Source organism: Callospermophilus lateralis, chromosome 8 (genome assembly GCF_048772815.1).
Source record: "Callospermophilus lateralis isolate mCalLat2 chromosome 8, mCalLat2.hap1, whole genome shotgun sequence".
In the NCBI taxonomy this organism is placed as follows: Eukaryota; Metazoa; Chordata; class Mammalia; order Rodentia; family Sciuridae; genus Callospermophilus; species Callospermophilus lateralis.
In genome coordinates, this window is record NC_135312.1 from 51,325,950 (window position 1) to 51,341,164 (window position 15,215).

General features: G+C 33.2%; 1 protein-coding gene across 1 annotated transcript in view; it reads right to left on the reverse strand.

The window, feature by feature from the left end:
• The window catches only part of Tmprss11a (transmembrane serine protease 11A), a 39,193-nt gene that overhangs the window by 11,825 nt on the left and 12,153 nt on the right, over positions 1–15,215 (reverse strand). The window contains exons 3-5 of the mRNA XM_076864994.2: positions 11,980–12,047; positions 8,918–9,078; positions 3,062–3,233 (exon numbers count right to left, since the gene is read on the reverse strand). Of these exons, the coding sequence (XP_076721109.2) occupies positions 3,062–3,233; positions 8,918–9,078; positions 11,980–12,047 (401 nt within the window). The remainder of the gene's footprint in view (positions 1–3,061; positions 3,234–8,917; positions 9,079–11,979; positions 12,048–15,215) is intronic.

Sequence of the window (15,215 nt, forward strand, 5' to 3'; positions counted from 1 at the left end):
AGGAATTTAGATTCCAAAGTAAACTGCAAAAATCCAAAATGTTGACACCTGGCCTGGGAGCCATCCCTAAAAAAACAATCTGAAAATTTCATTATTATTTTTAAAATAACAAATATGTGATGAATTTTATTAACTCTATATCAGACTGAAATAATATCAAACAATCTCAGGGTGGGAGAGGTCATAAAAATTGTTTAGTTCTCCTTCTGATCCAGTGTTTGAAAGATGAGTCTTGGCATCAGGAATATATATGCTTGTTTTCCATTCTGCCCTCTCCTAATATTATGACTATGGACAAGTTTCTTAAATTTTCTTATCACCCCCCCCCATTAAAAAAGGGCTTAACCAATTAGGGCTTATTTAACAGAATGAATATAAGAATTATATAAAAGAATTCTTAAGCACCTAACAAAATGTTCATAGCATAATGAAGCTTAATACTTGTTGCTAATCATTGTTACAAAAACACTCTCAAGTAGTGATTGTCTATGCCTGAGCTCTTCTGCAGATGGAGGCATGTTCTTTGCCTTAGAATCCCTTTCTTTATCTTGGAATTCCTTTCATCTGTGAGCAGCTCTTTGCAAGTTCTTTCTTGATTCCTTAAATCTCTTCTACATGAGAGTACTTCAGATCTATTAAAACAACTATCATCTGTACCAAAGCTTTCTCAGGAAAAATTTTCATCTTCTAGGGCAATATTTCTCAACTTTTGATGTGCATACAAATGATTAGGAAATATTGTTCAAGTGCAGTTCCTGATTCTGTAGTTCTGGAATAGATCTTCAATTCTTTCCTTTCTAACAAATTCCATAGCAGTGTAAGGGCTGCTGGATTGTGGATCATATTTTGAATAGTAAGACTATGAATATACCATCCCTTTGCTTTACCTTCCAAGAATCTCTACTCTGAAAGCATTTTGTTTTGTGAAGTGCTCTTTAAGTGTGTCATCCAGGAGAGAATTTACTATCCCAAGTTGGCTCTGAGAAACAAAGAGTCTAACGTCTAGTTTATTCTGAGCTTCAATTTTTTAAAAGTGAAATCTAAATCACAATAAAGTATTGTAGACAACTGACTCCAATCAAGCTATTTTTCTGATAAAAATTTCTTAATAATTTTTACTTTAAAGCATATTTCTGCTTTTTGTAATGATACTCTTTTTTTCTGACCCAAGTTAGAGCCTTACATGTATACTTGCTAAAATTAATCATTTAGTTCTTGCTCATTAATATACCTAAGATGTTTAAAATTTCTTTTACCCAAACATCCATTTCTCTTCCAGCCTTATATTATCAGCTAATTTGGTGAACACAACTTCCATATCATCTGTCAGCTCTAGAAAATATACTATCTAGGACATGGGGAGGCTAGATTTCTTAGGTAGGTCATTCACTATCCTCTGTATTGTAAGATATTCTGAATCATTACCCTTTGAATAGAGTTATTGTATTGAGTAAGTTACCCGTTACCCTTGCATTCCATTTATATTATTTTTCTGTCCCATAGTTTCCTATTTTACTTTTTCATGTACAAAATTAGTCATATTATCAATCTTGGTGTGTAGTCCTTGGAAGTATATTTTAAGGGAGACACTGACAAAAGCTGAACTTTTGAAGAAGAACCAATATGATAGGGCATCTTGAAATTGGTTCTGTGAAAACAGAACAATAATATTTGTTTTCATTTATGATTTGGAAATTCTCATTCATTTTTATGTTTGGCCTGAAAAAGAGAATCTAAGAACAACTGTTCGATGGATGAAGAAATAAGTTTGGTTCCTGCTGTTCCAGATGAAACAGCAAATATTCGTGTTGAAATCTATTAGAGCTCAGATTTAGTGTTCAATGTTATAAAGATATGTATGTATTCTATTAAGAATCTCTATATGGATTTATACTCTAAGATGGATTGTGTTATGATAACAAAAGTCAGGTTAAAAAGGTTTATAGGTTAAAAGGAATGTGAGATGATCTTGTTCATCTATTTCCTCTTTTTGTTTTTCATCTGTTTCCTAATACAGTGAAGTTCAATAAATAATCCAAGGCCACAAGCATTTGACCCAGCTCTCCAGCTGGCTTGGAATGTTCTGCCCACAAAATCTGCTGCTACCCATTTTACTGAGATACCAGAAAGCTTTGTAATGGCCATAATTCATACTGGACAACAGCCATAAATTTAATCTCCTTAGAAAGAAATCCCCAAATTTTAAATATAATAGTTATTAAAAACTCCAACTGGTTATTATCTTGAAAAATAAACTTATTTTTTAAAAAGTCATTTTATATTATACTTAATAAAATTTGTTGTACAATAATGTTCTCAATGAATAAAGAATTGATTAATTATTAACTGTTCATTTGAAACAAATTACATGATAGTACACTAATTTTGCCTTGGGCTTATCTTTTGTAGCAGTATTGTCAAGAGGTACTCTATTATGCAAGGTTTTATTGGGTAGCTCAAGAAGCCCTTCTAATTCTTTAATGTTCAGGAGAATCTCTTATCTAGTACCTATCCTTATCCTCCTGCTAATTTCTCATTTGGGTTGTGAACTTCTCTAATTTTACCCAATTTCCATATTATAGTGCTACATAACTTGATTTGTGCCATTCTCCCTCATTGCAGTTACCAACTTCCTGTATCCATGGAAGATTTCAGTTTCATTTTGCAATTAATTTGATTATTTATTATCAGCATAAGATTGACTCAAGTGTTTAGCAGAGAGAGGTACTATTATTAAATGGAGAGCATTGTTTGACATAGGATTAATTTTATATGTTGTTAGTAAGTATTTTGTGTTAGGATCACTTCTGTTCTCTTACAGTTTCTTTATTTAAAACTCTGAGGACTTGATTAATGAACACTAGGATAATTATTATAAGTTCCTTAATTCCCACCAACCTTTCTAAATTTATATATGCAGGTATAACATTATTTTAGAAAAGGATCTGAAAAGTTATCTTATTTTACTTCAGTAATATTTGGGACACTAATTATTACCCAGAATATGATAAAAACTCAAGGATTTTTAACAATAGTGGTGTCTAGTTGAAGGTCAACTTACTTTTTAAAGCAGTGTGCTGCAGTGACAAGCCACCTGTCACTAATCAAGGTGGCCCCACATTGATGGATGTTACTGCGCTGAAGGGAAGCTTGCCAAGGCCAGGCACCCTTGTCTGCAAGTTCTCCAGACATTATTCTATTGACTATTAATGGAACAGCTCGTTTACCGCAACCTTAAAAAGATGAGATCATTAACTTATAAGAAATGTGTAGTTAATGGTTTATACAAAGAACCTAAGAGAGTACTGCAATACAATAATTGCATGTATCATTGTATAAGCATGCACTAAATCACCATCCATTCTCTGTATTTCTTGATGTATTGATATTTTGCTTACTCCCTCCCTTTGTAGATGTGGATATATGTTGCCTACTGAAGCTTTGTTAAGCTGCATATAGCTTACGCACCACAAAGTGGTAAATCGGGCCTGTGAATTTACACGTTAATTATCCAATTATTCTGGGAGCTCCCATTAATATTGTTTCCTAGTTTTGGGTGATTCAGCAGTGTTACTTGACATGACTTCCTCATCAGAAGAACTCCCTCTGGTCAGATAAGTAATTGCCTGTTATTAATATTATTACTTTTTTGAAACTCTCCTCCCATCTACTTCTCTGAGTGACTACTTTCTAAGGTGAGCTTGAATTAATATATCATCACCAGTTCTTCACTCTTCAAGATGGAAGTTTCCATATAAACATCACATTTACTATTGACATAAATAAAGATGTGTTCTGTCATGTGTACCAGAAATTACTTTGCTGCTTCTGCTACTCATACTTAGGGGTCCTGCTAGGAATCTAAACTATTGAGCACAATGTTAATAAAGAAAATATGGTAGGCTCAATTCTTTTTTCAACTAAGTATCAAAAAATAAAATTTATTTATCTGATAATAAATACGCTTCAAACATGTCCAGCTGTTTTAGAAATCTCCATCCCTCTGTAATTTCTCTAGTTTAGACTGTCATTTTTCATCATCTGAAAAACTACAACTGCTTTTTTCTTCATCCCACTATTTCTAGGTTTGCCTCTCCAATCTGTTCTTCATACTGGAAGAACTGGAAGAACATTTTCCTTCTAAAATGTGTGAAGACTTCACACTCCATTGTCCTCCAGATAAAGTAAAAATAGTTTATTATGATCTGGTCCTCAATTAATATTGACCACACCTCAGTCCCTCCATTTTATTCTGCATTTCAGCCATGTTCACATTTTTCATTAAAAAATGACTATGTTTTAACTAACTTAAAGGCATTTTATATTCTGCTCCCCTGGCCCAGAACACTTACTCCCAGTCACTTGATCACTTTCTAACTCCACAAGACCAGGTTAGGTAAATCTCTGGTTAACTCTCATAGCACTGTGCTCTTTCTTTGTGAAAACATATATCACACTATTTTAGTATTTCTTAATTTATTTCTATCTTCCCTTACCGTGGAATTATAAGTTTGAATAAGATCATGTCTTATTTGTAATGGTACCTACCATCCAGACACACTTTCTGGCACTTGGTAGATATTGAAAGATATTTATTGAATGAATGAATAAGTGAATAAACATATTTTGGGTGTTCTCAAGACACAGAGGCAAAAGCATAAACATGACTGCTCAAATTCTTCCTCATTTTTGTAAAAATTTACAAGATGCAAATCACAGTGAATTAAAGTGAGTTAGTGAAGCCACTGTCATCTATGAAGGTAAGGATATTAAGTATATTTTGTATGGTCAGTCTCTATAATGGAGTTTATCTTTTCCCTATGTATCTCTATCTCATCATTTTATTTCTCAGCAGAAAGAAAGCATATTTTATAGCTCTTTAAAAAATTAGAAAAGCAAGCCAACTTATTCCAAACAAGAAATATAAACTTTCTTTAGATTTTTTAACATGTAAAGTGTTTTTTTCTTGTACATGACTTTAAAATTTCAGTCATTGAATTTGAAAAACAGTATTAACATCTATTTCAAAGTTGTTTTTCTTTCCCAAAGAAAGTATGAAACATAAATGGGAAATTATGAGCTAATATTTGAAGATAGCTTTGATGATGTGAAAATTCAACTTGTTTATATAAGCTAACTAGACTTACATGCTTGGACAGTTAGCTTCCCTGTTGATGAGCTCATTGCTGAAAAACAAAATGGGACAAAGAATGATAATTTGCTATTCTCTTGGTTGGTCTCAATGACCAGGAATTATTAGAGGACATTGGCCATATATGGATTCTAGATAGGTGAGCAGGAGATTCAGGAGATTAGCTATCTGATTTAGCAATATATGTGTGCATTTTTGTTGAGATTTATAGGTAACCTCTAACTAAGTACATAATATATCAAGGAGTGTGAAAGACAAAAATGGTGGATGATTAAAATTAACAAATACTTTCTATTAATACAGAACTGTGGCTTTCCAGTGGTGCAGGGTAAAGTTCTTTCGTATTCCACTTCAGGAGACATGAACAAGCAAGTAAGTAGATGGGTCCCAGGCCACAAAGCTTGCCTCAAACAGACCAGGTTGACTTTTGTCCCTTTTACTTAAAATGTCACATAAGCCTTTCTTTTGGGTTGAAAAAACTTGGAAAATTCCCACAAAAAAATGTATTTAAAATACTTCTAAAACAATTCTTAAATGATCAAAATGATTTATTTTTTAAAAAAGAATAAACTATTGTGTATTCTTATCTAACATCTGCTAAATATTGGTAAATGTCAATTATTGTTAATTTCCAACATCATTAGGAATCTAATAAAGGAAGAATATTTAAACATATATTTAAATATTTGAACATATATTTAAACACATACTATTATTTAATAACACACATATATGTGTTACATATGTGTAACATATATGTAACATATATCATGTACAAAGTATATATATATATATATGTTTATATATAATTTTTAGTTGTCAATTATACTTCAGTAAAACTGAGGGAAAATAAATTGATATAAGGAAGTTTACATGAAAATTGTAATGATATTCAGGTTAAATGGTTCACTGAATAGATAATAATAAACTTATTTTTTCTACTAGTGCCATGTTTCTCAAACTTAAATTCTCAGCACCATATTTCCCTTTGTGCAAACTAAGAATGTTTTGTTGAAATTTCTATAAATCCCATGTGGGAAATTAGGATGATGAACTCTACAAAGTTAAAACTTTTTTTTTGTAGTGGGGTTGAACCCAGGCACATTTTACCACTGACCCAGTCTTTTTTTTCTTTTTAGTCTCAATCACAGATCTTATTTATTAAATATTTAAGCATTTAAATTTTAACACTGTATATATATTAGTAGTTCTTTTTAAATGCTATAGTTTGATACCCAGAACACACATGTTATTTTTTAAAGTTTATTCTTTTTTTCTCTTATCTTTTTAAAATTAAATTATTTATTTAATTTTAATTTGTTATATATAATGGCAGAATGCAATTCATTTCATTTTACACATATAGAGCACAATTTTTCAAGTCTCTGGTTGTACACAAAGTATTTTTCCACCATTCATGTCTTCACATATGTACTTAGGGTAATGAAGTCTAATTCATTCCACCATGCTTCCTTCTCTCATGCCTCCTCCCTTTTACTTCCTCCCTTTTGCCGTATCTAAAGTTCCTCCATTCCTTCCATGCTCTCCCCCATTGCCATTATGAGTCAGCATCCTCATATCAAAGAAAACATTTTGGCCTTTGGTTTTGGGGATTGACTTACTTCACTTAGCATTATATTCTCAAGGTCTATCCATTTACCTGCAAATGCCTGATTTTATTCTCTTTTAATGCTGAGTAATATTCCATTGTGTGTTTTTGACACATTTATCTAATGAAGTTCCCCACACATGGTTATTTGTCAAAACAAAAAGACGGATTCTAGATAAATTATGGATTAAATGTTGAGCTACAGGGTTATTTCAAGAATTGACTTAGAATTTCTGTTTTCAGATTTTTATTGTTTTTGGAAGTTCTAAGATGAAGTATTTCTGGAAAGCACTGTTTTTGCCGATAGGAATTGCCTTAGTGGTGCTACTGAGATTTCCCCTATGTGAACCTTTCCTAGGTGAGAGTAAATGGAAATTCTGAAACTTTAAAGGTTCCAGCTCTTTCTACTACCAATCACTCATACTAATGTTTTCAGGTTTCCAAATTATGTGCCAAATTTAATAGGCTCCTAAGTAGTAATAGCTTCAATGTTATATGTTGTGTTTTCTATTTTCTTATGCATTCTTATATTTCTGTGATTTCAGGAAGAAGAAACATTATCATTGCAACTTTATAGAAGAGAAAATAGGCACAATAGTATAGGCCAATTACTTGAGTCTGCAGTGACTCAGTGGAGTTAGAATTAGTTAGGTAGCTGTCAGATCAGTTTTTCCATCAGTACATCCTATCTTTTAATCTAGTGCAATCATTAAAATAAGGTGAAACATACAAGCTGAGTCCGTAAGGTACAAAAAGTCAGTTATCTAATGACTGTTTCATGCTTCATTCTGGTTTTAGATAGCTCAGTCTTTTAAAGTTCCTGGCAAATTAACTTTTTACTGGAAATTACATATAACAACACGTAACTTATCAGAATGGCCACCATTTCACAATCTCAATTTGTGTGCCTCCTTACCTAACAAAGAAGGTGGATTAAGTATTTGACAGGTTCCTCCTTCCTCTCTGGGAGAGGTTCACAGCTTTATTCCCTGAATAGCTGACTGTCACATCAGCAAACTTCTGCCCATTCTATTACCTCAGATTTTCACTTCCTGGTGAGATTTCCTCTTGAAGAGTCAGCTAGATCCTACAGGGCAGGGTATCCTGTTTCACATTCAATATAAATCACTTGTTCTGATTCTCTTTTGTGACTCTTAAGTCTGGTATACATTGGAATTTGTAGGGGAAATATGTACTTGTCTTCCAGAAATAGGTGCTATGGAAGCAGCTTGGTATACAAAGGTAAACAAGTTTCTGTCTAGCTACACTCCTCAGAATCTCTAATATGCTAATGTAGGGGATAATTTTCCAAGAGACAAATATCATGGACAGAATTTCTAAAATGTGTTTGAACAGAGAACCCCTTTTAAATGAAGTCTATTAAAAAGGTAGAGGTCTAGATTTGAATCTTAGCTCACTTTAATTATTAGATTCCTTACCTGTTTTTGCCTAATTTTTACATCTATGAAGTTGAGTTTCCCTACCTCATTGGAATATAGAAATTAGATACTGCATGGACTTAGAGAGGGTGTAGAGATGGGTCTTGATAAAAGTTTCTTTTCTTTAATTTATGGAAGTGATGGTGGTGTAATGAGCTAAGAGTAAACCAAAAAGAGAAAAGTGGACTATGTATAAATGGCTTTAGAGAATTTTTTTATAGTTTGCTGAATTTTTAAAGCATTATTTATCAGATGGCTTTCGGGGTTTCAAAGTTGGTTTACTATTTTCCAGAATGCTCATATGAAGAAACTTAACAAAAATTAATAACATCACCATATACAGAAACTATCCATAAAGGCAACAAATGAGTTTTGTTTTTGGAAGGTCCCACCCAGAAATATAATTATCACTTAACTCTTGGTATTTTCACTTGATTAGTCATGGAGGCAATGACTTTACCATTAACCCTTTGTTGGTGGTAAAGGTTATTTGGGGATGAATGTCAATTTATTTCTTCCAGGAAAACAACTGATGACTAACTTCAGATATGCTTTCATCAGAAGATAATAAAACCTTGAAAGATCACTTAAGTTGAGAAAATTTTCCATATGAATTTGAGCTATTATTTGAAGTGGTAATAATGACAAATAAGTTTCTGATTATATAAAAAACAGACCTACTAGAGACTTCATATCATGGGTAAAGTACCTACTTACCATTAACTTGAACTGAGGAAACATCTATTGGCAAGGCTCTTTCATTTCTTATCTTCTGATTTAAGATGCTATGGATTTTCTTCTCTCTTACAGTTCTTTGCCCAGTAGAAGGGAACTGGAACACCATGACGATGTCTGCTTTTACACCATCTACTTCTGGACTATAACATGTAAGAGAAAAGTACATATTCAAAGAATGCATCTGGTTTTGTCCTATACTCTTTATCTTTTTCTCATGAATTATACCTAATTGATGAGTGTTAATTCACATTCATACTCTTCTATGTGTCACTGTCTTACCTAATGCCATTTCACATGTTTTCTCTTGCCTTTTATTATTTTATTACAGCAGTTGGGTGAGATTCAGATTAAAAAGTCATCATCAAAGTAAGAAATTCTGAAAGTTGGAAGAAACCTTCCTGTTCTCTTAGGTCAATCATTGATACATTTAGTAAATGAACCACCTCTACACCATCCATGACAAGTGGTCCTCCAACCCAACGCAGTCATAAAATAATGGAAAATTTACTTCCCAAAGAGACTGTTTTCTTTTTGGTCAACTCTGATTCTAAGAGTTCTTTATTTTAAGTTGCAATATATCTCCCTTTATGTTTCCCTAAGGCTTAAGGGAAACTGGAACATACACAATGAATCAATTTCCTCTTCCACATAAATATTTGAAGATAATAAAGTGTGGTCCCTGAGTATGCTCTAGATTAAACATGCTCAGTTTTTTGAATTTTTCATACAAAGTGGTTCAAGACTCTTCTCCTATGGAACTGAACTTTTTTTAGTGTTTTTAAAATTTGTTTTTATGGTACATTATAATTATACATAATAGTAGGATTCATTATGCAATATTGGAATGTGCACATAATTTGATCAATCACATTCCTTGGTTCCTTCCCTTTCTTTCCCTTCCTGCCTCCTTAGATCTACTTTTTCTACTTTACTGATCTCTCTTTCACTGTTATTATTATTTTAATTAACGCAGTATAATTATATGCAAAAGCAATATTCATTGTGGTATAATCTAACATGAACATAGTATAATTTGGTATATTTCATTTCCCAGTATTTCCCTATGCCCTCCCTTTCTCCCTCTCTCTTGATCCTGTTCATCTACTGTATTAGCCTTCTTCTTACTTTCATTAGACCCATCTCCTACCATTTTTATTCCTTTCTTTCTATCTCTCTAACTTCTACATATAAGAGAATGCATATGACACTTCTGAGTCTGATTTGTTTCAGTCAGCATGATGTTCTCCAGCAAATGACACATTTTCATTCTTCTTTATAGCTGAGTGAAACATCATTGTGTATATGTACCAGATTTTCTTTATCCATTTGTCTGTTGATGGCTGGTTCCATAATTTGGCTATAGTAATTGTGCTTCTATAAACAATTATATGCATGTATCACTATAGTATGCTGATTTAGCTCATTTGGATAAATACCAACGAGGGGGATATCTGAGTCATATGGTGATTCTAGTCTTAGTTTTTTAAGGAATCTCCATATTTCTTTCCAAAGTGATTGTACTAATCTGCAGTCCAGTGGAACTAAAGTATTACACTCTCTTCAAATAGGAAAACCAAATTAATTCAAGGTCTTTTTAAAAACTAAAATTAATATGTATTAATCTGCCATGTCTCTTATTTTTATGCTACAAAAGATCAAAGCTCTAAAAAACATTGGAAGCCTATCATCCTGAATTTTTGACTGAAAAGAGTAAATTATATTAATTCTGAAACATTTTATGTGTTGTGGTCCATTTAGGCTCTGGAATATAAACATATAAATCATCAGAATTTTATGTCAAATTGGAAAACAGGTAACCAAGTGATTTTTCATATTAAATCAGAGGAATTAATACTATTTACCATATAGAATATCTCTGGATTCCCCACAAAATATTGCATAGTGGTAGTGGCTACAAATCCAAAGGAATTCATGCAGTGATGATAATGCTAGAATGCTATGGCAAACAAAGTGAGAAATCTAGGAATGCTTTTATCTTCTAAATTGTCTAATTTGTATTATAAAATCCTTATGGAAGTCCCTAGATATCAGTAAAAATGTAAAAAACTTGGAATAAGTCTATCAATAAGGCATTATTAGTCTATTGGTAATAAAAGTGATTATTATTTCCTTCAAATAAATTCATGTCTGAATAGATTCTTTTTCCCTAAGAACATGAGGCATGAGTCAGGCACTGTGGCACAGGCCCGTAATCCCAGTGGCTCAGGAGGCTGAGACACGAGGATTGTGAGTTCAAAGCCAGCCTCAGCAAAAGCGAGATGCTAGGCAACTCAGTGAGACCCTGTCTCTAAATAAAATACAAAATAGGGCTGGGGATGTGACGTAGTGGTCGAGAGCCCCTGAGTTCAATCCCAAGTACCTCCCACCCCCTCAAAAGAACATGAGCTATGCATGTTCATGGGTTTGTGCATATGACATATATGTTCTGTTGCATGACTTTCGAAATAACACATTTGAAACCTTTGGACAATATCTACAACTGATAAGAGTCTTTTCTCTCCACCATAACAAAAGAACATTTATTTCTGCAGGAAGATCTTTTTGTTTGGACATGCCTCCTGTAACTAGTGTTTTATTATAGGTAAAACTCATGATTACCTTTTGTAGTCAATTTTGTCTTTTGAATGTTTTTGAAATGACTTATCTGTCAAAAGCATATAACTCGGTGCATGTAATGACATGCTGCTGGATTTTCTTGAGGCTTTGGGTTTTGACAGATTCCAGCTCATAAATCATCAGTGGGGTCTGTGTCCTGGTTCTGTCACTTGAGGCAGAACTATCCATTGGGGAACTTTGAATACATCACTTACCCTGATCCCCAAATCTTAGTTGTTTTTTTTTTTTTTTTTTTTAGTTTACAAAATGGTGGTCAGTCCTATTTCTTGAGATTATTGGAAGTAATGTTTATGAAGAATCCTAGCCAATAACCTAGTACAAATGGTTACATATATGAGGCTCCTGTGTCATTTGCCCTCTGTCCCTCCAGGCTTGTGACTATCCCTTTGCCCAAACATACATACGTTAGTCTGATTATTTGGTTCTTGATATAGTGCTTGTTCAAGGCTGAATTAATAAATATTTCATCCACCTGTGATTACAGAGAAAAACTATTGTTAATAAGCTGTCTTGTAATAAAACTATACTCTTGAATAAATGTTAAAACAATAGAAATACAATTTCACAGGAGTAGCATCATCATTTAAATCAGTAATCCTCAAACTTCACAACAGAATTATTTGCTCAATTAAAAACATGATTTGGGGGTTCATCTTCCAGAATTTTGGTTTCAATTGGTCTTACAGAAACCTAGACACTCATATTTTTAAAATTCTTCCCATAAATTTCTAATGTTTGGTGTGATATTTGTAATAGAAGATATCACTACACATTTTTTCTTAGTAGAAAGGCACCATAGAGATGGAACATAGAACAAGGCTTTGAGAAGTGGCAGAGAGGACTTTATCTCCATCCTGGGTTTGAACCTATTCTCTTGCTCATGAACTGGGCAGCCTTGGAAAAGTGACTGAACCAATGTGAGCATATTTCCTAACTTGTAAGACAAAGATAGTGGTATGTCACTCGAAAGGTTAGGAAGATGAAACACATAAAATTTCAGGACTGTTTTGATAGGTAGTTGCTGGTGGTTCCCTACTTCCAATTCTGACATTGTAGGTCTTAACTTCTCTGCAGGTCTTTGGTTGTAAGAGACAAGGTAGAGGCACTAGGGACTTAGGAGACAGCCAAAGATTTTTAAATGGTTGATTATCAACTCTAGGGTAAATAACAAAGGAAGAGAAAGTAAGATAGTGTTACAATAACAGATCACATTGCACTCTTAGCCAGCTTGGTGGTGCATGCCTATAATCCCAGCGGTTTGGGAGGCTGAGGCAGGAGGATCTCGAGTTCAAAGCGAGGCAGTAAGAAACTCAGTGATACCCTGTCTCTAAATAAAATACAAAATAAGGCAGGGGATATGGCTCAGTGGTTGAGTGCCCCTGAGTTCAATCTCAGTATCCAAAAAATAAATAGATAAATAAAAGAATTACACTATTTAGTTTATGTCACCAAAGAAAAAGAAGAATAAAAGCAAATGACTTTGGAACATATGCACCAGTTTTAACTGCCTGCCACACAGCATCGTGCTATTGTGGTCTGTCACACCTAGAGTTTGCCTGACAATATCCCCTAGTAACCACTTGGTGGCAAGAATGTCATCTTAATGCAAGTACCAGAGGTCATGGTAGACAACAGATGAGCCGAATGTATGGATGGGGCAGGGGATCCTAAATCCTGAAGGAAGGGGCAGGAAAACCCACTAACTAAAAATAAATAAATAAATAAATAAATAAATAAATAAATAAAACAAAAAAAAAAAACAATGAATGGAAGTCTGTTTTAGGGATCAAGGAATAAGTTAGGACCATCAGGAATTCATAGACGCTTCACTTGGAACCAGAATATTAATTATTTCCTTAATCCTTAAAGTTATTTATGGTAAAAAGAATTATTGTTCACTGTTTTACTAAAAGAGGAAACTGAATTCGAGACATTATGTGACTTTTCCTGGCTTTACACAGATCATGAAAAACAAGGACTTAAATAATGACAAACAAGGATTAAACTCAGGTCTTGCCTCTTTGTTAAATATAATACTAATTTTGTTTCAATTTATTTCCTAGAACGCATAGCAATAAGCTTTCAAGTAGTTGATTGATCAAGATAACATGGTATAATACTTGTAAAACATATACTTGATAATAGCTCTAAACATAAGTTCAAAGGCAGTATTTAAAGAATAAATTGTTAGTATTTAAAATATGCCCTTATCTGTACATACATAAGGAAAGAATAAATTTGGTGGTTTGCAGCTTATATTCTAGAAATAAAACTATTTTACAAGATGTGTTTTTGCAAGAGTGACAATGGAATATTCATTTCTTTGTACCCACAGTCAATACTATTCCTTGGTAATGGGAGGAAAGTCTGGAAAAAAAAAAGAAAAGACAAACCAAAAGAAACAGGGAGAAAAGCAATAAATTTTAAAAGGAATAAAAGTAAATGGCACTTGGATATTTTAAGAAGTTTGGTTGGCAATTATCCCCTGAGTAAGTTCCATGTGCAATTGATTCTTGGCCATTTGTAACTTGTGGATAATTTTCAACTCTGTGTATGAGGAAAGTCTGGAAAAAAAAAAGAAAAGACAAACCAAAAGAAACAGGGAGAAAAGCAATAAATTTTAAAAGGAATAAAAGTAAATGGCACTTGGATATTTTAAGAAGTTTGGTTGGCAATTATCCCCTGAGTAAGTTCCATGTGCAATTGATTCTTGGCCATTTGTAACTTGTGGATAATTTTCAACTCTGTGTATGATAGCATCCATCTGGAACATGCCTGTGGAAAAAAACAGCTAGACACAGCATTAATTCCATCTTTTAACAGTTAGGTTCTCTGGGAAGATAGTAACTGAAAGAATAATGTAGAAAGAATCTAAGTAGAAATAACCTATGTGATCACAATAATATAAAATTTTCTTCTTTATAATTCAAATTCCAGGACTCTGTCTCTAAAAAGACTCATTAATTCAATCTGGGATGAGGCTCAGGGATCTTGAGGTGATACAGGCAGTCTGAGGACAACACTTTGAGAAAAGAAGTTCAAAAATTGGTAAAAAGAGTTCTTATGTTAATGAAGTTACAACAGAGGGATGATCCAAGAAAACACAAAAATAAAAAACTTATTGCTGAATGGAGTTTATTAATAAATGAGCTTTCAAGAGACTCTGAAATTGTGTTTGCCTGACAAGTTAATGCTTACATCATCAGAAACATTCTTTCTGTGCACATTATAGCATTCCAAGTTCCCAATAGTTTTAGAGAACATTTTTTTTTTCAAACCTGTGCACCAGTTACTTATAAATTTATTGCTATTTATGCCACTTAGTAGAGTTAGTGATTTGTAAATCTTTCCTACCTCTCACTTTTGGGCATTTGGAGAGATCTGTAATTTATCTCCTAACATTGAACAAAGACCGCTTTTCAGGTAGGTTGATACTTCTTTCTGCTTGTTGATTTTGGAATGCTGGAAGTTGCACTGAGATTAAGTTCTAAGAGGGCAATTGAAGGTTAGTTGGGTGTTTAATTAAAGAGTTGGGGAGAGGTTGTCAACTCAAACAAACAGATACACCCTGCCATTCAGTTCTCATTCCTGTACTAAACAGAGTTATGTTTACACATGTTGCTGCCTTTCTCTATCACAA